This window comes from Netta rufina (assembly GCF_964035555.1).
Source record: "Netta rufina genome assembly, chromosome: 5".
Taxonomy (NCBI): Eukaryota; Metazoa; Chordata; class Aves; order Anseriformes; family Anatidae; genus Netta; species Netta rufina.
In genome coordinates, this window is record NC_140128.1 from 62,129,525 (window position 1) to 62,156,271 (window position 26,747).

At 50.2% G+C, this 26,747-nt stretch overlaps 1 protein-coding gene across 5 annotated transcripts in view; it reads left to right on the top strand.

Annotated features, from left to right (window-relative positions):
• Nucleotides 1-25,750, top strand: part of FERMT2 (FERM domain containing kindlin 2) — a 46,114-nt gene extending 20,364 nt beyond the window's left edge. For 2 of the 5 annotated variants that reach the window (XM_084288110.1, XM_084288114.1), the window contains 14 exons: nt 8,571-8,705; nt 12,892-12,924; nt 13,391-13,616; nt 13,813-13,915; nt 14,260-14,367; nt 15,200-15,334; nt 17,176-17,225; nt 18,576-18,700; nt 19,880-19,986; nt 20,265-20,486; nt 22,359-22,379; nt 22,905-23,029; nt 23,385-23,526; nt 24,859-25,750. In XM_084288110.1, coding sequence (XP_084144236.1) covers nt 8,571-8,705; nt 12,892-12,924; nt 13,391-13,616; nt 13,813-13,915; nt 14,260-14,367; nt 15,200-15,334; nt 17,176-17,225; nt 18,576-18,700; nt 19,880-19,986; nt 20,265-20,486; nt 22,359-22,379; nt 22,905-23,029; nt 23,385-23,526; nt 24,859-25,032 — 1,706 coding nt within the window. In that variant the 3' untranslated portion in view covers nt 25,033-25,750. The remainder of the gene's footprint in view (nt 1-8,570; nt 8,706-12,891; nt 12,925-13,390; nt 13,617-13,812; nt 13,916-14,259; nt 14,368-15,199; nt 15,335-17,175; nt 17,226-18,575; nt 18,701-19,879; nt 19,987-20,264; nt 20,487-22,358; nt 22,380-22,904; nt 23,030-23,384; nt 23,527-24,858) is intronic. The other 3 variants (XM_084288112.1, XM_084288111.1, XM_084288113.1) reach the window with 3 other exon arrangements.
• The last annotated feature ends 997 nt before the right edge of the window (nt 25,751-26,747 follow it).

Genomic DNA, 26,747 nt, shown 5'->3' on the forward strand with positions numbered 1-26,747 from the left:
TTGCTGCGTGCTGAGATGGTGGCGGCCGGCACTGGTGGGAGCACCAGGAGGAGGACGGGTGCCCGAGCCAGGAGGATGCTGCCCTGGGAGGAAGAGCTGCTCTGTATGGATCTCCCAAACACGTTACTGCTCCTTCCCTTGTCCCCTCTGAGGCTGTGCAGGACCCAAGGAAGTTCCTTCAGGTCGTCTTTCCCTGCTGAGGCATCTCCCCCAGCTCCTCCGTCCTCATCCTCAGGGATCCTCGTGGGAATTAATCGCCTGGTTTGGAAACCAAGTCCATGGATGGAGCACCTGTGTTAAGCAGCAGCACTTCCCCTGCCTGCACCCATTTCGGTCCAGCCCCTGGGGACACCAAGAAGTCGGGAGCCCTCTTGCTCCGGGAAGGCTCACCCAGTCCTGGGGAGCTCATGGGGCCGAGGATGCGACTGGGGAGTCCCCGCTGCTTCCCTTTGCCTCTCCCTGCCCCAAAATAGCAGAAGAACACGACTGACGGGAAGGCGATAGCCGATCCTCCTCGCTTCTCCTCCAGCCACTGAATGCAACCCGAGACGAGGTGGCGGTGGCATTTGGGAGCTGTGTGATGCAAGCCCGAGCGAGGCGACACCGTCGGGCAGTCTAGACGCTGAATCTGACCCTACCTTTTTTTTTTTTTCCCTTCCCCCTCTCTTTATAAATGGTCTCTCCTCCAGTACAGAATGTCCTCTGCCTTCCGAAGTATTTGTAATATTTCCACGCCCTCCGTCGCCAAAAAAACTTCTATAAAAAGCTGCTATTTTTGCAAAACTGCAACCCGCTGGCACTCCTAGATGCATAGCTTCCCAGGGCTTCGCCCGGCTTCGTTAGCACGCCGAGCAGCAGCCCGGCACGGCTGGGGGCAGCTGGAGTTAAATACAGAAAGGCCTTGGAGCAGAGCACGGGATGACATGGGGACAGTCACTCCTCACCCTTGTAAAACTGCACCCTGTTGCAAATTAAGAGGGTGCAGCCCCGTTTTTCCCCCATGGCAGGACGTGCCCCGCTGCCACCCACTCTGCCTCTCACCATTAGCACCCCGAAATATTCCTTTAGGTTCCTCTTTGCTGGAAGATCGCCGTCGATCTCCTCTTTAAACCTTTTTATCTCCCCTCACGCCCTGCTGGAAGACAAAGCAGTGCTTCTCCTAAAACATTGGGGCTGAAGTGGGGTCCCGGTAAATGCATGGGAGTGTTTGGGGGTGGCACCAGCTCTGTCCTGGTGCGGTGTGGGGATGCTCAGCAGCACCAAGAGGATGCTTGGAGGCATCGTGCACGTCCCAGCACAGAGACAGAGCCGGCCAAGCACCGAGGCAGGGTTTGCTGCCTCCTGCTACCACGAGCAGAGGTTTGGCAGTAGCGCAGCTATTTCTAAATATGTCTAGGGGATGGGTGTGGAAGGAAATCTTACCATTTAGAGAGTCTGCCAAATTGCAATGTACTCAGCTTTTTAAATTGGGAGGCCCGAGTGTGCGGCTGCCAACTTCTTCATTTCGCTCTTTTCCTCTTTTATTGCTTTCCTATACTCATCCGCAGCTGTTGTGGGGGATCCAGACGAACACCAGAAACCGGGCCGCGAGAGAAGTAACGAGATGGAATCGCAAAGTGACTGAAATGGAAAAAAATATTCCCCTTTCCTCCCCTCCCCTCCCGCCGCCGTCCCCATTCTGCCTGTCGAGTAACATCACTTCGTATGTCACTGCGTGAGTCAGTGAATTTTTTCATCCTTACTCTTCTGTTGACAGAGACCCTTTAAATAGCCTTTCGTCCTGAAGACATTAGGAGGTGCTGGCAGACCCGGTCCCGCCACCTTCCCTAGGATTATTCTCCCTCTGATGGCTCTTTATGGCCCGATGCAGAGGCTATAAGTGGATTTATTCTCTTGTTCGTGGCACTTAATCTAATGAGGTTAATTCGACTTCAGCTGCAGTTCAGAAACTTCAGGGAAAGGCTCGACGTGCCGTCTGGGCTCTAAAAGGCATCTGGTGAACTGGAGCCTGGGGATTCTGTCCCACTCGTGGAAAAAAACATCAAAACATCTGGCGTTTGGCTCCTCCTGTCTCTCCGACGGCCCTTTTTATTAGCCTCGTGCTAACAGTTGGCTCCGTCGCTGCTCTCTGCCTCCTCCTCCTCCTCCTCACGGGTCCCCCCGACCGATGCCGCCTGATTTTGGCTCTGGGTACCGCTCACACAGCACCTGCAAGAAGTGCCCTCACCGCTGCAAACCCATTTGACAGCTTCAGAGACCATTTTTGGGTGGCTTTGCACATTTCCAGCGAGTTGCTAATCCAGTGGGCGCTTGGGTTTTCCGCAGGGAATTTGGGAAGGCAAAACCCAGGCCATGGTCAGCCCCGTTTTGGACAGTGCCCGGGACACTTGTCGGGATCTCAGGAGGCTTCACAGGGTGTCCTGACAGAGCCGCCTGCCTGGGGCAGCAGGCGCCAAACTTGGCTTTTACCCAAATAAATATTTAAGCAGCCGGGCAGCTGAAGAACCCATAATAAAATGTTCTGAATGCGCGTGGGTATACAAACCCAGCAAACCGCTGAGGACCTGCTCCGCCGTCAGCTGAACTCCGGTACAACTGGGCTCTTATCTCCAGGCGTTCCCGAAGCTATGTGCTTTGATTTTTTTTTTTTTGCCTGAGGTTTGTTTTGCAGACTTTATCTTGAATGAGTTTATGTTAAAGATAAGGCAGCGATACCTAGGTCTGTCGGCTTACGCCTCGAAACAGAATTTGCTGATTCAAAAAAAAAAAAAAAAATCGCAGTCTTAGGGTTGAAATGGGAAAGGAACGGGTTTTGAGGTCTCAATTTTCTAAGAATCATCATGTTGAAGTGCAAAGGCTGTAATTTTTATGAGTCATTGGTTCAAGACATTGGTGATCCAGTGCAGACATAACCCACTTCAAAACACATTTCCTAGCTGAGGGTAACTGGATGAGCATTAAAGAGAGGATTTCCCCTAAATGTTGTCTGTGCTACCAGGAAAATTATGGACTTTTCAATGCTTCAAGAGCTGGGCTAACCAGCTCGCTGGCCTTTTAAGGCAGCCAGAAATGGGGTAGAAAAACGAATGGCAACTTCTTCAGAGAGTTATTTTTCGTAAAATGTCAAAATTGGATATTGAAAGTAGTGTGCTTTCTCATCGTTTTAAATTTTGGAGAAGTCGATACGTCCTCAGACACCGCTTCCAGTGGATGATGCCATGTTGTGGATGTGGTCGGGGCAAGAAAACCACAGATCTGGTCTCTCAGCATGGCAAGAACACATCCCTTAGAGCTCTCACATCGTCACTCGGTGTCCCCCGGCCCCTCGGGGTGCTGCTTCGCCGCCTGTGGGACAATCAGGGTGGTTTGAACCTTCAGTGGGGACAAAGCAGCAAAATCCCCCCTTCTTTCATGCCAAAACCCATGGGGTTTGATTCTGCTTCTACATTCCCAACTGCTTTCCCATGGCTGGGGTCAGGGCCAGCCGCGACGCACCTCGGTGTTAAAGATGCAGCAGCCGCGTGATTCAGCCCAAAAGAGCGTAAATTTTGAATTTTACAGCCTGCGGGGCAGCTATTGCTCTTCAAAGCCAGTTTTCTGGGCGCAGTCAGTGCAGTGTCCTGTGGAGAAGGAGGATTTCATCCCAGCTCTGCTGCTTGTCTCCGGGTGGGAGATAAATGGGTACAGCTGGGCCGGGTGAGCTGTGCATGGGCTGGAACAGAAATGAGGGATTACACGGGAAGGAAAGGCCAAGGGTTTGTCTGCAGCGAGACACAGCACAGGCACAGACAGGCTCTTGCAGGCGAACGGGAAAGGAGATGCTGCAGGGAGCAGGATGCCTTTGTCCAACAGTTGGGGAAATTTATCCTGGAGGCTGAAAGCCGCCTTCCCCCTCACGTTTCTGAGATGCCTGCTGTGAAAATCACGTGCGTGTGCTCCCCTCGCCTGAGGGCATTTCCCTCGCTTGATAAAACCCAATGGGTTTGACAAGCCCCTTCTGCTGGGGGCTGCAGAAGTGGCTCCCACTCAGATCTGGCTGAGGAGAGGTTTCTGAAGCAGGTTTTGGTGGCACTGCCCCTCCATCCAAACATCCTGGTGGACGCCACGAGCCGTGCCGGGGCTCGCGGCAGGAGGAGGAATAGCTGGGTTTCCACGCGCTTGCACAATAAATAGAAATAAAATGCTAAATGGATCATTTACAGTAATTTCTCGTAGATGTTGCCAATGCCATCTGTCTTGTGTGTACAGACAAGGAGTCTCTCTTTAAACAAACACAGGCCCGGAGGATGACAACAAAAGCATAAATTGAAGAGCGAGCTCGCAGTGCATCAGGAGGTCGCTGCTGCAGCCCACCCGCTTCTGCTCGGAGGTGACCTTTGGCAGGAGCAGCCTGGTGTCAGCCGAAAAACGGGGAGGAGATGTTAACAGAGACCTTCACATGTGGATTTGGGGCTGGAACTGAACCTGGGAAGATGTTTTACCCCAGAGGACAGCTCCAGCGAACGGCCATCTCCAGGCACAGTGTGATTAACCCAACAGCACAAACCTGTACCAAGGACTTGAGATTTCTCACTGCTTTTGTACTTTAAAGACGTCTTTCTTGCTTTTATGGCCAGAAGAGAGGGGCTGGGGCTCTGAGCAGCTCCTCGTCCCAGTTTCCAATTAACTGGAGCACTACCATCTGCAAGCCCTTACACCCTGGACAGCCTCTGCTTTAGCTACAGTAACTAAACAGCATGTTTGCCAAAGCTCGTCTCTATTCAAAACACGCTTGAAGAGCCTTTGTAAACTTATTAATCATACGCAGTGTCAAGCATTTTTTTTCACCAGTAGTTTACTGAAAGATTGAAAAGCGCAGCCAGGAAATGTGCAAAGTTGCTTTTCACTTTTTCTCTAATTCGGGGGTAGGAACTGCAGACACGCACGCAGTGGTGCTCGCTTGCTGCTTGTCTACTTGTAGCACGGCAGGCTTCATTTTTATTCCCCCTGCAACCCGAATTTCTGCAGTTGGCTTCAGTGGGGTCCTGAAGTCTCTGAAAGGCTGGCTTGTCCAGCAGACAGCTCTTGGGGTGAAATCTGTGGTTTTTCACTTGAAAAAGTGCTCAGCCGTGGAGGAGCAGCAGTGCTCTTGCATGGCACGGATGCTGCGGTGCCGTGCCCCGCGGCGATGCACGGCTTTGAAGCAGCTGCCGAAAACTTACAGCATCCTTTGTAATCCGAAGATAGCGTCATGAACAACTGAGGAACTATAAAAAGTCGCTTTGAAATCAGATGGTCAAGCGTTGGGCCGTCTCCAGCAGATTGCTTTCAGGAGCCGAGCTTGGCCTGGAGTCCTTCTCTTGGCCTCTCTGAATGGTTTCAGCTGAGCGGCAGCATCAGTTGCTAATGCACCATAAATAAACAGCAGAGTATAAACCTTGCTAGCAAAATACCAGGGGAACTCCTCATTTTAGGCTCTGCTGCGTGTTGTCCCATGCTCATGATCCTGGTTATCCCAGCAGATTTTTTCTTAATGAGATAAGCTGGAGGCAAGAGGAATGAATCAGAAGAGCTGTCTGGATTTGCGCTCCGGGTATTTATTGCTAGAAATGGTCAAAAAGTAGTGTTGAGTGGAGGTGAAATTAGCTGTTAGTGGGTGCGGGGAGTGAGCTCAGCAGGATGGTCAGTTTTTGTGTAGTAATAGGAAATCAATGTGCACTTTAATTAATAAAAGCTGTGCCAGAGGGTGGTTTGGGGTGGGAGACTTGCAGTACGGGAGATGGGTAAATCCAGAGGTGCTGGATTAGGAGACACCAGGACAGAGGCATCTGTCCTTGCATGTCACCTAAAATCACATCCCCCTGATGTGGCAGGCACAGCAAGGTTGCAGAAGCAGAGGTGGTTGTACAAATAGCACCGCAGGCTGGGCATTGTGGGGCCCTTTGTGGGATGGGATAGCCCGTGCTATGGCCCCATGGAGCTCACGGTGCCTGCAAGCAGGGAAACAAAGTCCAGGGACGGGGCACAGCCTGCCAGGGAAGCCGTGCTGTAATAAATTAAAAAAAAATAAAGTAATTTTTGGAATGTGCTGTTTATAATGGCAGCCGTACCTTGGCAAATGTGGAAACTGTGCATCGTGTCCAGCTGTGTGATTTAGCGGCGCTGCACCTACGTAGGCTGCTGGGTCCTGCTCCATCCCGAGTGTTCCAGCTGGGGATGCTCCAGGGATGTGCCCTGTGCCTGAGCACCCAACGGGAGTGTGGGCTCGGAGAGAAACAGGCTGGGGGTTGCTTACAAGGAAAGCCAGATGTGTCTGTCCGCCTGGGGATGGTGGGAATCGTGTCTGATAGAGGCAGATCTGGTTTCTTGGCTCATGGTGTGTCGCTGGTTTGGGGCAGAGCCTGCTCGCAGCCTGGTGTTCTCATCCATCGTTTCTCACAGGGAAAAAGGCTGGGGTAGGAAACATCTGCTGCATCACGGAGCAGCACAGATGTGTCCCCTTCAGGTCACGTCCTGGCCACTAAATTCCGGGTTTAATGGTATTCCTGTGGCTGGGACCAGACAGCAAACTCCCATTGCTGCCGGCGTGGTCACCACGTGCATTAGGTAAAATGCTGACCATGTAATCCCTCCTGGTTTGGGTGATTACCGGTTGTCCTGCTCAGCACCCCTCCTGGTGGGGAAATACAGCCTGCTCCGACTCTCTGCATCCTCTCCTGCCTGGTGGACGAGCCCTCACGTCCTCCTGGCCATGCCAAATGAAAACACCAAGTTTCTCCCCAGGCGATCCAATAGGTATCGTAACGTGTACAGCTGCAAGCTTCAGCGTGCAGCTGAGGTGGGAATTGTGGCCGCTTTCCTTAAAGCGTCAAGGATTCACAGCTTCACACGTTTCTGTGCATTTTGGGGGAAAACAGCTGGAGACCACCAAGGGGCTTGAGCAGGGAGAGCCAGCTGCAGGGGCAGCTCCAAAGCTCTTCCTTACAGACTCAGGTGTGACCAGAATTTGGTCTCCGCTTTCCCAGAAAGCTCCTTCCCAGTTGGAAGTGGATGCATGAGGTGTGACACCCCAAAATACCTTTGCCTGGATGGGACCACCCCAAGCCCCCAGAACAGGAAGAGCCCAGTGATGGAAACCAAATGCGTGGCTCTTTAATTGTCCAAGCTGCAGTTTACGTGACGAGCATTGATTCCTGGGGAGGATTTTGTTACCCAGTCACCCAAATCTTGTAATCCCTTTTTCCTACATATTTTTATGTGTTTCTCATTTTCATTAGTCATGCAGATTGTGTGCTTTGTAGAAGCAAACCATGCTACTCCCATGGCTGAAGCACTGATGCACTCCGATGCTCTTCATTTTCAGTTACGTGGTTTTAGGATTATTCCGTCTGGTTTGGGGCAGGGAACTGGGAGAGGCTGGAGTCCCCCTGGCAGGGACCCCTGCCCCCAGCCCCATCCAGCCTGGCCTGGGGCACCCCCAGGGATGGGGCAGCCACAGCTCCTTGGGGCAGCCTGCGCCAGGGCCTCACCACCCTCTGAGGGAAGGATTTCTTCCTCATATTGAACCTAAATCTACCCTTTTTTGGTTTAAAACCATCACTATCATTACATGCCCTTGTAAAAAGTACCCCCCAGCTGTCCTGCAGCCCCTTTAGGCCCCATGAGGTCTCCCCGGAGCCTCCCCTTCTCCAGGCCAAACACCCCCAGCTCCCTCAGCCTGTCCCCACAGCAGAGGGGCTGCAGCCTCTGAGCATCCTCGAGGCCTCCTCTGTGGCAAGCTTCTCAACACCCTCAGGTCCTTTTCCCAAGGGCTGCTCTTAATCCGTTCCTTGCCCAGCCTGTGTTTGTGCTTCGATTGCCCCGGCCCAGCTGCAGGACCTTGCACTTGGCCTTGTTGAACCCCATGAGGTTCTCACAGGCCCACCGCTCAGGCTTGCCCAGGTCCCTCTGGATGGCAGCCCTTCCCTCCAGCACCACACTGCTTGGTGTTATCATCAAACATGCTGAGGGTGCACTCGATCCTACTGCCCATAGCATTAAGAAAGACATAAAACAGCACCTGTCCCCATACAGACCCATGAGGGACACCATTTGTCACTGGTCTCCACCTGGCCATAGAGCTGTTTACTGCGATTCTCTGAATGCAGCCATCCAGATAATTAATCCACCAAATAGTCCACCCACCAAATCCACATCTCTCCAATTTAGAGACAAGGACATTGTGTGAGAAAGATAAAGATGTTGTGTGTGGCATTTCCAGTCTGGTAACTAAATAAATGGCTTGACTCTTGGGTTGCTGCTGCGGATGGGAGAGAACCTGGCCTGTCACCTAGGTGCCTAAATAGAGGGGTTAAATATGTATAAAGAAAGAGATAAAAATAGATAGATAAGATATGAGCTGCTGGTGCAAGGAAGGTGGTTTGTTTTGTACAGGCTGGGTCTCAACTTCATTTCTGTCCATTGCAAAGCAGGAAAATCAGCCAAGATACTGCAAGTCACTGGGTGTTATTCCTAAAGGAAAGATTTTCTTCTTTTTTTTCCCCCACATTTTTCCATCCTGCCTTTGTTAAAGCGGTCTGTTTTTTCCCCAGACATCAGGCATCCAGAAGAGCTCTCCCTTTTGAGGAAACCCAGAGATCCATCAAAGAAAAAAAAGAAGAAGCTGGATGATCAATATGAAGATGAAGCCTTTGAGCTGGAGGGCCCGCTAATCACGCCGGGGTCGGGTGAGTCAGGGTTTGCTTTGTGGTGATGCGCTTATGGGGAGCAGAGTGGGAGGAAGCAGCCAGGTAATAAAATGGGAATGCATGCAGGGAAAAAATATATGGCAGTATTGATCTGACCAAATTCCTTAAGGGCTGCGCAAGAAATGGACCCCGAATTATTTCCATAAGTTATCCAGGGCTGCTGCACGCGGTCATGATGGTGCAGATGAACGCCTGGGGCTGTGAGGTGTGCAGGGGAGCAGAAGAACGCCAGGCTTTATAAAATAAAAAAGAAACACATAAAATAAAAAGTGTGACCACTTCAGCATGCAGATTGTGTTACTGAAATGTTTTCTTACCCTATTAAGAAAGAAGTTAAATGGAAAACCATTCCTAACTTCAAACTCCAGGTGCGTTTTAGGCAACACCGCTGCTTCAAACCTTATTTATAGCCCACCAGAAATGGTCTTTTTATTAATTGCATTAGTGCTCCCTAATGCTAAGGGCGTGGCTGTAGGTGGTAATGCTAAAAGAAAGCTCTCATTGTCGGGGGTTTCTTGCTGCTGCGGGAGTTTGCCAGTGTGGCTCACAGAGCACCGCTAACGAAGCAGCACCGCTAACGGAGCAGCACCGCTTGCCGCAAGCAGCAAATCGATGCCGGGAGTGTTTGCAAGCAGAGAGATGTTCTGGCTCTGCTCCTCAGCGGCTGGAGGCTGGGGCTGGAAGGATGGAGGCAGTCAAGTGGGAGCACTTTAACCCTAATGGACTCGCGGAGACAGCCGCAGTGATGCGTGCTGGCGGGCGGGCGAGACGCGTCTGGCTGCCAGCGCTCCTGGATTTAAATCCAGCGACAAGAGGGAAGCAGGGCAGCATTAATGTTAAAAAGCAAACAACCTTGGGATTCAGTAAATTTGTATAATTGCTCTTGAATTAACCAAAGTACGAGTGAAGGTGACAGCAGCATGCTCGGTGGTGCTCTGCGGGCACGGTGCTCACCCCTGCATGCTTGTGGGCAGCTTCACATGGGGCACGGGCACTGGGGAGGGTTGGCATCTCCCCTTTTCGGCAACTGGGCTGGGGGGTGGCTTCAGTTCCACGTCCTTCATGGGATGGAGGAGCCTAGAGCTCCTGCACAAGCTTCCCAGCTGCTCAGCACCACCCTGGGCACTTCTGGAGGATGGTCTGCAGAAGCCCCTCGGGAGCTTTGCAGCAAGAGAAAAATACTCCTTTTTTTCCTCTTTTCTCACTCTTTCTCTTCTAAGTGACTTAATAATACTTCTGGACTAGTCCTCTTCGACTTCTGGCTAGAGGAGCTTTCCCTGCATCTTTCAAAGCTCTGGCCAATTTTCATTTTCATTTGGCATTTCCATCAGGAGAGGTAGTCATCAGCCTTTCCGAAAGGCAATGTTCGCAGAGAGCATCTCTGTTAGATTAATAGGAAATACTTGGCTTGCTTTGTGGGAAATGTATGCAAAAGACATTTTTCAATTTAAATTATTTATTACTCTTTCAGTGAGTCACTTTGAACTATCATACAGTTTTTTCTTTCCTGCACTACGTCTGTGAATGAAAGGACTTTTGCTGCAGCTTTAATTACTGCAGCTATCTGCAACGTTTAGGTCCCATCAGTTAGACGTCATGTTTTTAAGCTGAATAAGTTGTTGCTGCTGTTGTTCCAACATCAGTTTGTGCGCTGAATGCTTATGTGAAATGAGTTAACATTTCTGGATCTGCTCGTTTCAGTGCACATAGATTTAATGGGCATTTTTTTGTCACTGAGGACCCCACACCTGGCAGTGCACCCAATTTAAACCTCTATAGGCAGAGCTGTCAATATACCTACAGTAAGTATTGCCCAACACTTTCCACTGAAATTCTTGTTTTTGCTTGTTTATGAGCTAGCCAAGCTTATAGGTATTTAAGCTGAAACTTTCCATGACATTGCCTGCCACAGGCAAATTTTTTAAGGAAAACTTCTGAAATGTTTCAGTTGTTTCTGAACGACGTCAGTGACCTCCTCAGAAGGTGATGTGGAGAACATCCACGGGGAAGTTTTGCTCCTCTGTGCTCTGGAGCAGAGACTCGAACAGAGGGGAGCAGGGCTTGCACATGCGTGGACGTCCATGTGAACATCTGCCCGTTTTGGGGCAAGAAGTGGGTTTTCCTTTCCTTGCTCCATGTTCAGCCCTGTCACTTGAGGCTGGCACAATGCAAGGGCCGACAGATGGAGGCAAGGAGAAGCTGCTGCCTTCTCCTTGAAAGAATGAAGCTCAAAGGGGGATATTCCCATCCTGCCATGATTCCTGCAGCATTTTTCCTCAGCCCCAGTTTTCAGCTCTGTCCCAGTAGGTTCCCACACTGCTTCCCAGTCCTCAGACTTTTGGTCAGAACATGAATCCTGACCAGGGTGCCAGCAAACCCAGCAGCATCATTAAAAACGTCCCAAAGGTTTTCTTGTTCGATGGCACCTGCCAGCTTTCACTTACGTTTTCCATCCTATCAGTTAATAACTTAACAGAGGCCGGTTCTGTGTAAAATCCCCTCAAAACGGTGCGAAGTTGGTTCACTGACGTCGATTGTGTTATCTTCCAGATGTCGTATCATGTAGCTCGATTCCAGATCGGATCGGATTGCTGGGCCCAGATGTATCCCTCTAATTCAGTTCAGCCCTAAATATTGCGGGAAAACTCTCGATCGAATCCTGCCGTGTTACAAAGTGCTTGGAATACTTTTTTTAATATTCTCTGGAGTTTTTTAATATACTTCAAAACAGCCGGAGATGTGGAAGATATTTCATCCTGAGGAGACAGATGAAGCTATCTGGAGCTGGGTTTCCAAAATGCAGAACCACGCATGGAAGAGCTGGGGGGTTGGACCTCTTCCCGATAGGATGGATTCAGACCGGTCTTTTGGCTCATCTTTCTGTAATTTCTTGCACATTCAAGGAGCTAGTGCTCTTCTAAGGTGTATTTTGGGCGCATCGTATCACACATCTGAGCATGCTGGAATGGGAAACGTGATTTCAAAAGGACACAATCCTTTCCCTAAGAGCCAAATATTGGTCCTCCTAAATAGTGGTGCACAGATTTATTCCCAGCAAATGACGTTGAGCTCATTGCCTGATTTTTCTACACAGTGGAATCACCGATATTAGGATACACTTGTTGAATCTCCATTACTTTCAAAATTTGGGTTTTATACTCAGCATAAAAATCAATGCTCCCATGAGACAAGCAGGGCCTCGTTAGCTATCAGCTAATATGGGATATAAGATGCCAAGTTAGGTCAGATTTCTTCTCTTCGTAATTTGTAATTTTAAAAGCGATTTATATTTTTTTTCCCTGTACAAGCTGTAAAACTTCACCTAGGATTATTGCATGCCTTGTGACCAGTCCTGCACCAAATAGCACCACTCGCTCAGCACATTAATATCAAATAGGCCATCTAAGCAAGCTTTTCTGTCCACAAAATGCCACGTTTCCGTGCCTGGCCAGTTCTTGTAACACGAGCAAAAGAGCGTGGAGTCACTCGGGTTACTTTGCCTGCCGAGTCAGCTGGCGCTGCTGCAAAACGCTCAGAAAAAAGAGTGCTTTTGATGAAAGTTGTGTGCAAAGAGACGGGCGAGCTTCTGGGCAGCTTTGCAAGCGTTTCACGTGTCGGGGAAAAAACCAGGTTTACAGTTTGTTGGCTACTGAGGGCGTGCAGCGGGGCGGCAGCGGGAGAGCACGCATCTTGCGGCTGCATCGCTGGAGGAGCCTCCCCGGCAGTAAATCAGGGTGAAAACATGGCAGTTTCGGGTCTGTGTTGAGAAGTGGCAATTGCCAAAAGCACAGAATCACCTCGGTTGGAAAAAGACCTTCAAGAGCACCAGGTCCAACCGTTAGCCTGACCGATCGCAGCAGTTTGATGCGTTGCTTGCAGGAAGCTCAGAAAATCCACATCATGAGTGTCCCGCTCGAAACCATTTGGCAAGAAAGGCAATTTTTGCAAACTCACCTGAAACGCCTCCCTGATTTTAAGCGCAATCACTTTAACGAGGGGAGTCTCAGCCAGAGGCCGGCTCTGCACTGGGGTTTGGGTGGTTAAACCTCACGTGTGCTATTCAGACCTCTTGCAAACATTTGTATTTTCAGCTCCGCTCCTTCCCAGCCCTCCCGGTGACTTTCTCTCGCCTTCTCACTTCCCTCCTTTCTTTCCCTCTCCATAGGCACCGATATTCTTTACATCGGCCCCGTCAAAGGTGAGCTCCACCTCCTTAGGACTTTTGTGCTCTGCCTCTGGTCTCTCTGGCCGTGCCCTTAGTTTATTTTCCTGCTCCTCTAAAACCTTTGACTTCCAAAATCTTTAAGCGCCAGGTAATGCCGGTAAGTGGGGGGCTGCTCATGTCCCAGCTCAGGGGCAGGCGCCAGCTCCCGAGGCTGGCAGCCTGGGAGACCTGAGGGTTTTCCCATGGATTCAGCCTGGAATGGCTTTTCCATCAGCTTTGCTCTTGGAGAAGAGCTGAGAGAGAGAGAGAGAGGGAGAGCTTGGGACAGCTTGTCATGGGAAAACAAGCAGCGCAGTGTTTTCCCGCTGCGGAAAAAAATGGTAAAAGAAAAAGGGAAGGTTTCTCATCCGCTGGCTTCGTTTTTGTGTCTGCGCTGGCTTTGTACGGAGCAGGGCTTGGCAGCAAGCTAACTCCCGGCACTTCTTCCTCTCGCTGGTAGGAAACATATATTCGAGCCCGGGACTGTACAGCAAAACCATGACGCCAACCTACGACGCTCACGACGGCAGCCCCCTGTCACCCACGTCCGCCTGGTTCGGTGACAGCGCCTTGTCGGAGGGGAACCCGGGCATCCTGGCCGTCAGCCAGCCCGTCACCTCCCCAGAGTCCCTCGCAAAAATGTACAAGCCACAGGCGCTCCTCGATAAAGCCAAAATCAACCAAGGGTGAGTTCAGGATTTGTTTTTCTTCTCTCTTCTTCTTTTTTTTTTTTTTTTTTTTTGCCTTAAAAAAAAAAAAATGGGCTTCCTTAAAAAAAAAAAAAAGAATAGATCCGTGTGGTTTTAAATTGCATTCTTGAAAGCGTCGTCGCGAGTTCGCCGGAGCTCTTCGTGTGTGTTAGCCCTTGTTGACAATTCACAGATGGCTGGATTCGTCCCGATCTCTTATGGAGCAAGAGGTGAAAGAAAACGAAGCTTTGCTGCTCCGGTTCAAGTACTACAGCTTTTTTGACCTGAATCCAAAGGTACAGAGTTATTCATTTCACTTGCACCTTGCAGCCGAACGTTTTGGGTGAAGGATGCCTGTGTCTCTGATGCACATTTGTGCTGGTAAATCCTCCACTACTTGAAAATTGGTGGTGCGTGCACCAAGCCTGGGTGTGTGCCCTGCCACGTCCCGGGCTGCCACACTCAGGCATCGCTCGAGTTACCCTAAGAGATGCTTTGGTGGGTGGCTGTGAGGCTTCCCAATGCTGGATTTTAAAAAATGAGCATTGAAAAAGGTTAATTGGGTGGTCTTTGCTTGTGCTGGGAGCGTGGGAGGTGGCGGGTGGTGGTTCACGGCCGCACCATTTCTCGCTGCGCGCAGTACGACGCGATCAGGATCAACCAGCTGTACGAGCAGTCCAAGTGGGCCATTCTGCTGGAGGAGATCGAGTGCACGGAGGAGGAGATGATGATGTTCGCGGCGCTGCAGGTAGGAGACGGCCCCAGAAAACTCGTGGGTTTGGGTAGTCTGGATTTTGTGGCTCTGCAGACATCTCCGCTGATGCATCGGTGGGAGGTTGGGCTTCTCATGCTCGTTTCCTGTCTCCTAATACTTGAGTTTACTGGGCAATTTAAATGTTTTCTGCTCATTTCTTCTCATGAAGAAGAACTTAGTCCCCTTTTACCAAACATGTTTATGTCTGCCTTAACTTTAGTTTTACCCTTTCTGAAAAACCCCAGTAAGGACACTAGGTTACTGAACTGTGCATTCCTGGCACGCCGCCCCCTGAGCAGCTGGTGATAATCTGTGGGTTTCCCAGAACTATTTATTTATCTGTTTTATGAAATACTTGGTGTTATTTGGCATAAATACTACACCTGCTATTGACTTCTGTGGGATGGATGGCAGGCCATTTACTATGTGTGGTCTGGCGCTCCTTGTTGCAGTAGGATGCAAAAACAGCCCCAACAGGAGCAAGAGTCTGCTCGTAGGGCCCCTCCCAGGAAGAAAATAGTGAGAACAGAAATGTCAACGCTCTGTTTAACTCTCTGAGCAGTCCAGAGGGGGTTGTGCATGGTCCTTAGAGTGAGATTTTGCAGGCTTTTTGGTTTTCCATGGTAAAAACAGCTGCAGTGCAAGAGGATGTAAAGTGTGTGTGCATGAGCACGCCCTCACGTTGCATTAGCTCAGCAGCATGACCATCATCCTGTCACAAACATGGGCTGTGCCATTAAAGCCAAAGTTTTTTTTGCCATGGCCAGCCCGAGGCTTCCAGGTCGCAGGAGCGCCTTTGTTCACGGGGCTGTGCCTTGCCTTGCAGTACCACATCAACAAGCTGTCCATCATGTCGTCGGAAAACCACCTGAACAACAGCGACAAGGAGGTGGATGAGGTGGATGCTGCGCTCTCCGACCTAGAAATTACTTTGGAAGGTGGCAAAACGTCAACGATTCTGGTAAGGGCTGAGGCTGGGGCGTGGTGCCTTACATGTCCCCTTCTCGCCTCTCACCAAGCAGGAATACTTTTTTTTTTCCATGCATCCAACCAGTTTTATTTCCTTCCTCTCTTTTTTTTTTTTCTATTTCTGCTCTTGTTGAAAAAAATTGACCGTGGTGGAGCAATGCAGAACACAGAGCCCAGTGATATTTTACATAAAACCAGTATTTTTTTGAAACACAGCTAGGTGGTTTTGGTGGCAGGGGACTCCAGGCAGTGTCCAGTGTGAGGCCAGCATGGAGCTGGTAAAAGCTCTTTGAGCGTGGGCACGTGTTGAACCCAAGGCTGCATTTAAGCCATCTCTTTTGGGGGTGTTTACAGTTAATATAATTGGCATTGCCACAGGAATCGAGTGCATTAACACTTTTTTCCTACAAAGATTGGAAGACCAAACTGCGTTGGAGAAATTCTGAAGGAGCCAGGATCTTGCTGAGCCCCCTGCACCAAGCCACCTTCCCACTCCAATAATGGAAAACTCAAATAAAATTCATTTGGTTTCTGTTCTCGTGGCTGACTTTCCCAAATACCGAATTCCTCACACTGAGGTTTCTCTTCCACTGTTCTCTAGTTCATGACAAAGTTTTACAGCATCTGAAACAGCTGCCATGATTTTCAGAAATAGCTTGTGCTTTTGAAACCCTGTTTTTATTAGACTGGATTTTAGCCTGGAGTGGGCTGTGTCTGTATTTCAGAGGGTTCCTTTCTTTCTGAGACATTGTTTTAACACACTGGCTTCCCACCTTTAAAGTTGCAAAGCCCAAAAATTAATTTGCAGAAAAAGGACAAGGTCCAGTCAGGTTTTGTCAGCACAGCCCGGTTTCTCCAGCAATTTTGTACATTTTTGCCATCTTTGAGTTTCATTTAAATTCCAATCCTTTGAAAACCTAAAAATCCTGAAATTTTCCAGTCTTCCAGTTCCTGTAATTTTTTAACTGTTTACAAAGGGTCTTTTGAAGTTAACATCTACACCTAGCCTGCAGCATTCTAGTGCTCCCCCAGGGAGAGCAGCATCACTTAGATGCAACAGAAATAGGGACCGGTTGATAGAGCCAAGATATCTTTTATAATTTCCTTGCAAAGCAGATTTGAAGTGCAGCACTAAGGAGCAGTCCCTGCCAAACAGGAGTGAGGAAGACAATGATTCATCAAAAAATATCCGTCCCTTTCTGTACTGGTTGCTAACAGTAGCCATTTCCAGAGGCATTCGAGTAATTGAATACGGATAATGGGCAATTAGTGGATTGTTTGTTTAGATTCTGCATTTTTTTCCCCATGGTATCTATAAACAGCATTGCTCATTGCAGACAGAAAGTAAACTGTCTTGCTGCTGGGAGCTGCTGTAGCACTGTTTGCTTTCTTTGTCATTCGAAAACCCTTCAGTTGGAGCTCGTGGGAATTGAAAATGCCACCCTCTGTATTCTACTCATCCAAAATACAGAGGTATACCAAGATAAACTCAATATGAAAAAAATTAGGGGCAAAAAAAGCCTTCCTAGACTCTCAGGAAGCCTTCCCACAGTCCTCCAGGGTGGTGCAAAGCAACATCTTTTTGTTTTATTCGGAGCTAAAGGAAATCTTAAAGGAAGAGAAAAATCCCTGTGCAAGCACGAGCCAGCGTGCCAGTCAGTGACCTGGCTGGGAACTGGCTCTGCAGGGCACAGGCAGCAGGAATCGCTTTAAAAATATAAAAGGTTGTCCTCTGGTTTCCAAAAAGCACTTGTGCAGTAGATTTTCTCTGTGTGCTTCACCCCCTGGGCTCTGCTGGGGCAGGTGACTGAAAGGGATCATTTTTATTTTCAGGGTGACATCACTTCCATCCCGGAGCTCGCCGACTACATTAAAGTATTCAAGTAAGTACTGATGGGAAGAGGTGCTTGGGAGACGTAGGAGCAATGAATAATTAATGGTCCTGACGCCTGCTGTGCATTTCTTCCCCCTCCTGCCCTGAGATTTCCCTGCACACCGCTGTGTTATGGTGCATGGAAAACCACTGAGCTGTTTCACCGCAGCTCACAGCATCTGGGCACCCTGGCTATTAAAACCTTTTACTTCTTCATCCGGCACTTGGCACGCTCACTGGGTGTTTCGCACTGTTCCCAACCAACCCATTTGATCCCGAAGTTGATCACTTCTTAAACATCAAACCCAAAGTCGGGATTTATGGGCCTTGTTAATGTTGCTGTCACCTGGATGCTGGTGCGTGGAAACTGGGCACGGCAGCAGCTGGACCCTGGCTAGCACTTTGGCAGCCACGCTTGCCTTTTGTAATCCGCTGCCTGCTGCAGCACAGGTGATGGGGAACGGTCTGGAGATAGTGAATAAACCCGATGAGATTTCACGGGATAGGTACAGGAGCAGAAATAAAACGGTGGTGATGAAATAGCTCCCTAACAAGCCTTTATTTCGTAATCGTGTGGTTCTGGAGCCAGAAGCTGCTACTTGTGTGCTGAAAAGCACTTTTTCTCCCTCTGTGGACACGTGGTAATGAGACCGGTCCCGCTCTCCAGGCTTGTGTCTGCTCCAACTGGGGCAAAGTTTCAGGGCTGGAGCCTGCTCCATGCTTTGGAGCGGGTGGTTTTTTTCCCCTTAAAGCAAACCATCCAACAAAAACCTCCTTGTTTCCTTTGATGTGCTTATTTGCCAGTAAAACCAGGCACAACTCAAATTGCTAATTGCTCGCAAATTGGAGCACCAATTGTCAGGAAAAGAGATGGAGCCGCGAGACGATGCGGGTTCCTTCCTCCTGTTTGGTGCAAACTTCAAACCCTGAGAACTGCGATTTGAGTCCAAAAAAGTCCAAATTTGAGTCCAAAAGATACCATAAAGGCACTGGTGGACAGTCTGGGAGCTAGGCCTGCACATTTTGCCAGCCTAACTTCTGCATCTGCTTCATGGCAAGTCCAATTCCTGCTGCAGCTTGAGGACAGGGAGCAGGAATGAAATCTATTTTGGATGTGCCTCGTCGTGTTTTATCAGGGAAGAGCTGCAATATATTTCACTATTATGTGTATGTGTCATGTGTATACGTCCCCATATGTCCCTGGTGGTCCTGCAGAGACTCTAGGGACAGCAGGTGGTGGTGCAGCTCCCCAGCAAGGGCTGTCCCAGGGACAGGCATCCCCCAGGCTGCTGGCAGCAGCTTTTCAAACCCCTGGCGAGCTGCAGATTTGCACAGTAATGTCCATCGACCTGTCTGGCAGGCCCAAGAAGCTGACACTGAAAGGTTACAAGCCATACTGGTGCACCTTCAAAGATACCTCCATCTCCTGCTACAAGAGCAAAGAGGAAGCCAACGGGACACCTGCCCACCAGATGAACTTGAGAGGTAAGAGCAGCGTACGCACACTTCCAAGGTATTCCAGTTGTCTGCCACTGCTGCATCTTGGTTTTCCACTTGTTTGTGCTACTTTCATGCCATCCGAGGGCTGGATAAATAAATGTGAAGGAAAGAAGGGTTTAATAGCACGGTATAAACTTAGATATCTAGCAAGTATGTGGTCCATGGTCCCGTCAGAAAGTGCCACCACCTCCTCAGTAGCACAGCTGTTGGGCATTCCCCGCTAACCAGCCCATTTTTCAGCTGCAGAGCAAAGCCAAGCAGGTTTCTGTGAGCCCAAAGAGACAGCGTCCCAGTTTCCTTTTCATCACGGCTATTCAAAACTGCTGAACCAACTCCAACAGCAAAGAATGGGCCTGAGCGCACACTGAGCTGCAGAGAGCAGACCGTGCTCTCCTTCTGCTCTCCCTCCTCTATTTTTTTCCTCCTCTCCCAGGCACTGTCTGTGGGCAGCCCCGCTCAGGTGTTCCCTGCAAGCCTTGCACACCAGGTTTCACATCCCTCTGGCTGCCTGCCTTTATGTCAAGTCAAACATCCCTGCTCCAAGAGCGACCAAACTTCAGAAAGGGAATCTTTTTTTAGCACAGAGACGAATTTTGTGATTCCAAATGACTTCAGGTTGCAGCCCTGAGAAGTTCAGCCTTCATTATACTTATGGGAGCTTTTGGCATATTTTCCTTTGCTGTCCCATCTCACCACCCCCATGCTGGCACAATGGCTCGTAGCCCTTTGTAGACACTGAAAGCGGGATGCTCATGCTCACCACTAAAGACAGCAGCAGTGCACCCAGCCAAGACAGTGACAGAGGGCTCAGGATGCAGCTAGCCACCTCTTCCTGCACTTTCATGAAAATTTGGGGATCACGTGGTGTTTGCAGGCTGTTGGGTCCGTTCCCAAGGCCAGGGAAGGTCTGGGAGATGAGTCCAGTGGGCAGATGTTAGCCTCAGCCTTGTTTTCAGACCAGATCTTGCTTTGTTTCCCTCTTTTTCCTTCCACTTGGAAAAAGGGCTGTCTGTCAGGGGTTTTTTCCCTGCGACATGGAGCGCTTGTCCCATGGGAGATATGCCACAAGACGTTTAGCTGGAGTGCTTTGCCTTTCCTTCTCCTCTTTTTTTCCTCCTCCTTGTGTCTTTACACACACGTTGAACGTCGGCTCCCTCGTTGCAGGATGTGAAGTCACCCCCGACGTGAACATCTCCGGGCAGAAGTTCAACATCAAACTCCTGATCCCCGTTGCGGAGGGGATGAACGAAATCTGGCTTCGCTGCGACAACGTAAGTCCGTCGGCGTGGGCCGTTTAGCTGCTGCTAATTAAAACAAACAAACCCACAGAGCACGTTTGCATGTGGAAGTATTTGCTGCTGATATCACGAGCAGCCTGAATTGGGAGGGCCGCTTGGTTTTGTCCGTCCACCCGTGTCGCGGAAGGGTTCTGTCCATCTGTGGCTGTGCACCAGGCTCCCCAAAAAGGAGACTTTTTGGGCGTTTTGGCAGGCGGGGGACGGTGCCAGCTCCCCCTGCTGATGGTGCACGGGTCTCGTTTGGGCTGCAGGAGAGGCAGTACGCCAGCTGGATGGCCGCCTGCCGCCTGGCCTCCAAGGGCAAGACGATGGCGGACAGCTCGTACAGCATGGAGGTGCAGAACATCCTCTCCTTCCTGAAGATGCAGCACCTCAACCCGGACCCGCAGCTGATCCCGGAGCAGATCACGACCGACATCAACCCCGAGTGCTTGGTGTCCCCTCGCTACCTGAAGAAATACAAGAACAAGCAGGTAGGTGCCGGCCGCCTCGCCGCAGCCTCGGTGCGCACTTCGGCAGGAGCCGGCGGTTAACGCTGCGTTTTCGGACACTGCCTTTGGGTCGGATGCACACAGTTACTAAAACGAGTGCCCACTGAAGGCTGCAGAACCAGAAGCAGGGAATGGCACCCACCACCATCATTGCACTGATGGGTGACGTGCACGCAAGCAGCCTGGGCAGTGGGGACGCAATCGGTGTTGGTTCCACCCCGCGCACGGCGCTGCAGGAGGGTGCTGCGGCAAAGGCAGGTCCAGCAGCGAGACCAAATCCCGCTGCTGGGATCAGAAGTTTGCACAGAGCGGGCGCGGAAAGCCTCAGGATGAGCAGAGTTGCAGTTGCTTGCAGTGCTTTGTACAGACTTGGCTGTAACGTGGTTTGCATTTTTCCCTCTTCGCTTTTCCACTACTTCAGAATGCCAGGCTTTGAAACGTTGCTTCATTTTAAATTGCTGTGACTTGCGCTTGAACTCCACGCTATATTCAGTCCGTGCATGACAGAGCTGAACTGTTTTGTGGTAGGAATAAATGCACGGCATTCTGAAGGACATTATATTTCAGCTCGGCAGCAGAAATAAGGCAGGCATTGCTCCGTGGCCTTTCGGTGACTTAACGGTTCGGCTGCAGCTCCGCAGCCTGAGCTGTATCCGACCTCTCAAACCCAAGAAGAAGGCTACAACTCAGAGAAGCAGGAAGAATATAACTTTTTATTGGCACAGCACGATGATTTCCTGGCAGTGGAGTTATATTTTATATAGCCCTTATTATTCTTCTGAATAAGCCTTTATATCCACTTGGATGGAGGGGAGGCTGCATAAATATCCACTTTTAACATATAGAAGACCTTCTAGGCTTGAGCTCGGTAAAATGGAGGCACCTGGAAAAATATTAGCCCGCAGAACTTGCTTGCTGTGCAGGTATCCTTGTGCAGGAACCATGGGGGTGAGCAGGAGCCCTCGCCTGGCTCCGCACCCCGTGGTGCTCAGCACCCCAAATGCGGCCAGGGGCAGAGTTTGCAGCCTCAGAGGCTGTTTGCTGGGAGTGGCAGGGAGGGACAGACAGAAGGAAGGACGGACGGAGGAGGGAATGCAAGGAATTTGGCTGTGAGGGTCCCCCCCGTGCCCCGGCAGAGGGGAGGAGGAGGCCATGCAAAATGGGAGTTGGCAATGGGCCTCGCAAGATGATTTGAAGCCGCAGCAGCCCCAAACCCACTCAGGGGTTTGTTTCTCTCCACGTGCCGCTGCGGCAGTGCAGGCTTGGCAGGTTGGGTTCGAGGAGTGCCAAATGCTAAAAGCTAAAAAAAAAAAGAAAAAAGAAAGTAAAAAAAGAAAAACCGTTTGCATTCAGGGCTCTCAGCTGCACGAGCTGGGAATTGGCAGGGGTTTGATGTCCCTGCCTTGTCCCCAGGCAGCGCCTGGCTCTGCTGGTGGCGTCCCGCAGCCGCCTCTTACCCCAGCAGCATCTCCAGCCTTCCTCTGCCTATCTCAAATAAAAGCAGCTATTGAGCTCGAGGCCTTTTCCATGCAAATAAATAGAGCTGAGTTTGCACAGAAGCAGGGAGAGGAGTGGGACAGCAGGAACTCTCCGACCAAAACCATTTCCACGACCCCGCACCGGCACGAGGGGCGAATCTGCTCGCTTGCCCCCTCTCCGCGCTTGCGTCCACCTTGGCTGCTTTTCTGCCTACAGAATTGTGCATGGTTTGTTTTTTTATTTTGGCTTGAACTTTGGTTTGCAGATAATTTGCACTTTTTCTTTGCTTTGTTGCCATATTTCTGATCGCTTTTTTTTCTTTCTGCCTCCTTTTCTTTTTTTTTTTTTTTTTTTTTTTCGCCTTGCCATCTACAGCCAGGCTATGTAAGAGACTTGGTAAGTGACAGCAACAATAAAATTAAGTTAAAAAAACTTAAAATAGCCTAGATCCCCTTTGGTTGTGAGAGCAGCGATGAAAAAAAAACTAACAAAACCCATCCTCCCTGAGAAACTCTAGCCCCGTTTGTTTTTCGTAATGGTCCCCAGTGATTTATGCTGTGAAAGTAGAAACCCTACACCAGAAATTTGCCCTGCCGTTTGCTCACATCCTGCGTCTTAAGCGAAATGAGTCTGAGAGCTCTCTGCCTTCAGCCAGGTCAAAGCTCTGTTTGCTTTCTGTGTCTGGAGATGCTAAGCAAAAGCAGCTCCGTCAGCCGTGGTCCCGCTCTTTGAGCAATAACAGCTGAAATTCGTCCTCGGGGTAGAAATTGTCATTTATCTGCACTGCTGATAACGGCGCTGACCTGCACCGTTCCCAGCGCCGGCCGAGCTGTGCCTTTCGGCGTGGCCATGGCGAGTGGGGTGCTGGAGGTGCTTCTCACAAGCCCCGTGCCTAATGCTGCTGTGTCTCACCGCACCCAGATCACGGCCCGGATCCTGGAGGCCCACCAGAACGTCGCCCAGATGAGCCTCATCGAGGCGAAGATGCGGTTTATCCAAGCATGGCAATCGCTGCCCGAGTTTGGCATCACGCACTTCATCGCGAGGTCAGTGGGCAGAGCAGGGTGTGTGCCGTGAATGAACGTGTTCCAGCTGAGCATTTAATGACATCCTTGGGTTAAATCTGTCATCTGCAACTGGTCAGAGCGATGCAAAGCCATAGCTGCAAGCAGAGGGGGTTTGCACCTACTGCTTAGGACCTGCACCCCTTCTTTCACACCTCTCCGGTGGCACATCCTGCGCCGTGAAGTTGCACCAGAACCGAAATTAAAAGCATCAATCACATCGACTGTGTCGGGGTGAATCACATCGATTTATATTGTATAAGTTAACCGGGTTGCTGGATTTAACACATTTAGCTCCCCGTTAGCTCGTGGTTACTAATCCCTCCCCGTGCCGCAGGTTCCAGGGGGGCAAGAAGGAGGAGCTGATCGGCATCGCCTACAACCGGCTGATTCGGATGGACGCCAGCACGGGCGACGCCGTCAAAACGTGGCGATTCAGCAACATGAAGCAGTGGAACGTCAACTGGGAGATTAAAATGGTAAGAGGGCAGAGCCCGGCTGTGCTCCTCGTGCTGCTCCGTGCCCAGACGTGCGAGCTGCAGAGTTGCAGGGCCCGCTGCTCGGTGTTTCACACACGTAGGCCGCTTCCCCGCTTCCGTGGAAAAGATGTTGCTGTCAGTTTTTTGTGCATCGGCTTTTAAAAAGTGAGATTTTTGTCGGTGTTTTCCAAAGCGTGGCTTTTGGGAGGTGGTCTGCTGGCACGAGGCTGGCTGGAAGCTCACGGTGCGCTGCTGGAAACAGCGCTAACACGTTTCACTAAAGCTTTCAGGCTCTTTTTTCTGGAGGTAGCTCTGGAATGACATCCTTCTGCATCCACGTAAAGTATTTTCTCCCCACCTCCACCCCCTGGAGATCCATCAGAGCTTGTCTGAGCAGCTGGTGGAGCCAAGCGTGACCCTTAAAAAAGAGGAAAGAATTCAACCTTTAACTAAGCCGGTTACACATTTAATGCGTAGCAGTTCTGGCCTGGTCTCTCCGAACACCCACTCAAGGGCAGTGAAACAGAATCAGACTTCAGGACTGAGGTTCAGGCGTGATCCTAAGCAGTAACAGCGATGTGCTGAGCCTTTATCCATATTAAAACCCATTTACTTGTGGCTCAGCTCAGATTTTCCTGTAACTCATGCAAGCAAGGCACTTTGCTGAGCTCCAAAATATTTTTTTTACCAGCAGCTACGTTTGGGTGCGCAAGCTCTGTGCTCTTCCCCAACGCAGCATCCAATGCAGGCTTCCAGCCACCGTGTAAAGGCTGTTCCTGTGAGCTTCGGGGCACGTTGAGAGCTGCTGGCAGAATTATTCAGGGTCGGAGTCCTTGTTTGGACCCAGCTTGCAAGCCCCTGTATCCGAATTGCCCGGACTTTCTGCCAGGAAAACCCCAGCGTTGCCCCCGCAGAGCTGTTGGCGTCGGGGGGACGAAAAATTCCTGGGCATCAGGATGGGCAGGCACTCTGCAACAGGCTCCCCAACCCCGTAAAACATTCCTACAGCAAAACCTCAGCGTATAAATCCAAAATACACTCACAGGGGAACCGGGAAACAAATCCCAGCCCTTATTAACAGTCCCGTGTCCAGCCTCTGCTTCTCGTAAAGCACAGGGTGCGCACTTACAGGCTCGGCGCCGAGAGGCACGAACAATGTAATGGTCTCTGCGGTGAAAGAGGCTTGCTCCTTGCCAGAAAGAGGCTTTTCTGCCCCCAAAATTTCAGCAGTGATGCAGCTGGGTTTCTCTCGGGCAGCACAAACGGTTCGTGGGGCCGGGACGCGGCGGGGCTGCGCGCGGTGCCCCTCACCCCGTGGCTCCCTGCCCCTAGGTGACGGTGGAGTTCGCAGACGACGTCCGGGTGTCCTTCATCTGCACGGAGGTGGATTGCAAGGTGGTGCACGAGTTCATCGGCGGCTACATCTTCTTGTCGACGCGAGCCAAGGACCAGAACGAGAGCTTAGACGAGGAGATGTTCTACAAACTGACCAGCGGCTGGGTGTGAGGCCCATGTACTGTACGCCGAGAGGAAACCCCCGTGGCCATATTAATATTTAACTTTAAGAAGCTGTTCTTTGAAATATGCTGCTTAATAAAGTAAGCTTGAAATGTATCTTTTTTTTTTTTTTTTTTTTTTTTTAATCATGAAAATTTTTGCATTACCAGACCAGTTAATCTGTGTGCACTAATGAGCACTTCTGTTAATTTGCTATAACGAGACCGTGCCTGGGCCAGGTGATGCTGCCTGCCCCCTTTACATACCGAACGTGCCGGCAGATCGGGATCAGATTTGACTGACCTTAAATAGCCAAATTCCTAAGAGAACTCTAAGCCATCTTCTTTAAAAGCCATCCAGGGCTTTAATTATATGAAGTCTATTTATCATGTTTAATGCATGAGCGTTTTATTTCTTTTTCTTTTTTTTCGTGTTCTTGTTTTTGGTTTTTGTTTTTGTTTTTGTTTTTTTTAATTCTGTAAATTTGACCTGTTCGGAAGCTGTCCTACCCATAAGTAGAATTTCAATCTCTCCTTTCACACTACATGCACCAGGACTGCTGCAGGTGCCTGACATTATTTTGGAGATAGCTGCGTGTGGCCTTGAAGACGACCTCCTGTTAGTCTGTTATAGCTTGGTTTATTTGTTAACTTTCCTTTTGATAATCATTTATATTGTCTTTTTTTTTTTATTTTTACACCATATTGTATTATGACACTTTTAGTATTCACCAGCATAGCCACTGTTCTGCCTATGATATGCAAACTTTTTTCATTACAATATGAAGTAAAGGTCTATGAAGTATAGATTTTGTGTAACTAATGTAAAAACACAAATTTTATAAAATTGTACAGTTTTGTTTTTTGTTTTTTTGTTTTTTTTTTTTTAACTACTCTCACAAGCCAGCTAGAATATCGCGTAGATCTGGTGTATCCGCATTAACTGTAGTATGCCTGTAGGGGATAAGGGGAGTAACCTGGGGGGGGGTGGAAAACAGACAAAAACCCAACAAACCCACCAGTTTCAGCCCAATTTTTACCTAAGTTAAGTGCGTCCTCGGAGCTGGGCCAGGAGACCCTCAGTGCCGGGCCCTGGGCAGGGGCTGCGTTAGCGGCAGGGGGTCGCCCGCTCCTCCTGATGCCAGGAATAAGCAGTGTTGTGTTCCCGTAGTCTGCGGTTCCGAGACTATGTATAAATGCATTTTATTTTAAATAAAAGTCAAATCTTTTATTTAACCGCTGCCGTCGCTGGCTTCCGTGGTCGCGCTGCGCCCCCAAAGCCCTTCTTCCCTCCCCCGGGGTTCCTCTTGCCCCTAGTTTGAAGGATGTGACTGGGGGGTGATTTAAGGGTTGTGACTGTGGGATTTAGGGGATGTGAGCCTCGGGGTCACCCCTTTTCCCCCTCCCCGTGGAGCAGGAACCCAGCAAGCAGCAGCGACGCTGCCACTTCGTGGGGACAGAGCTGGTGAGCAGAGCAGGGGGGCACCCAAACCACCCTGCTGCACCCTAAAACACCCCGAGAGAGGGGCAGGGACCCTTTAGGAAGGGCACAATCCAGCTCACGGGTTCAGGTTTCTCTTTTCCGACACAACAGAGCTGCTGATGGGGACGAGAAAGCAACGCCAGCCCTGGGCGAGGGCTGGGAGATGGGGACGGCGAGCCAAAAAAAAGCCATCCTACATGAGGGCTGAGGTTCTGCTGGAGGGGAGGCGAGGCAGGGGAAGG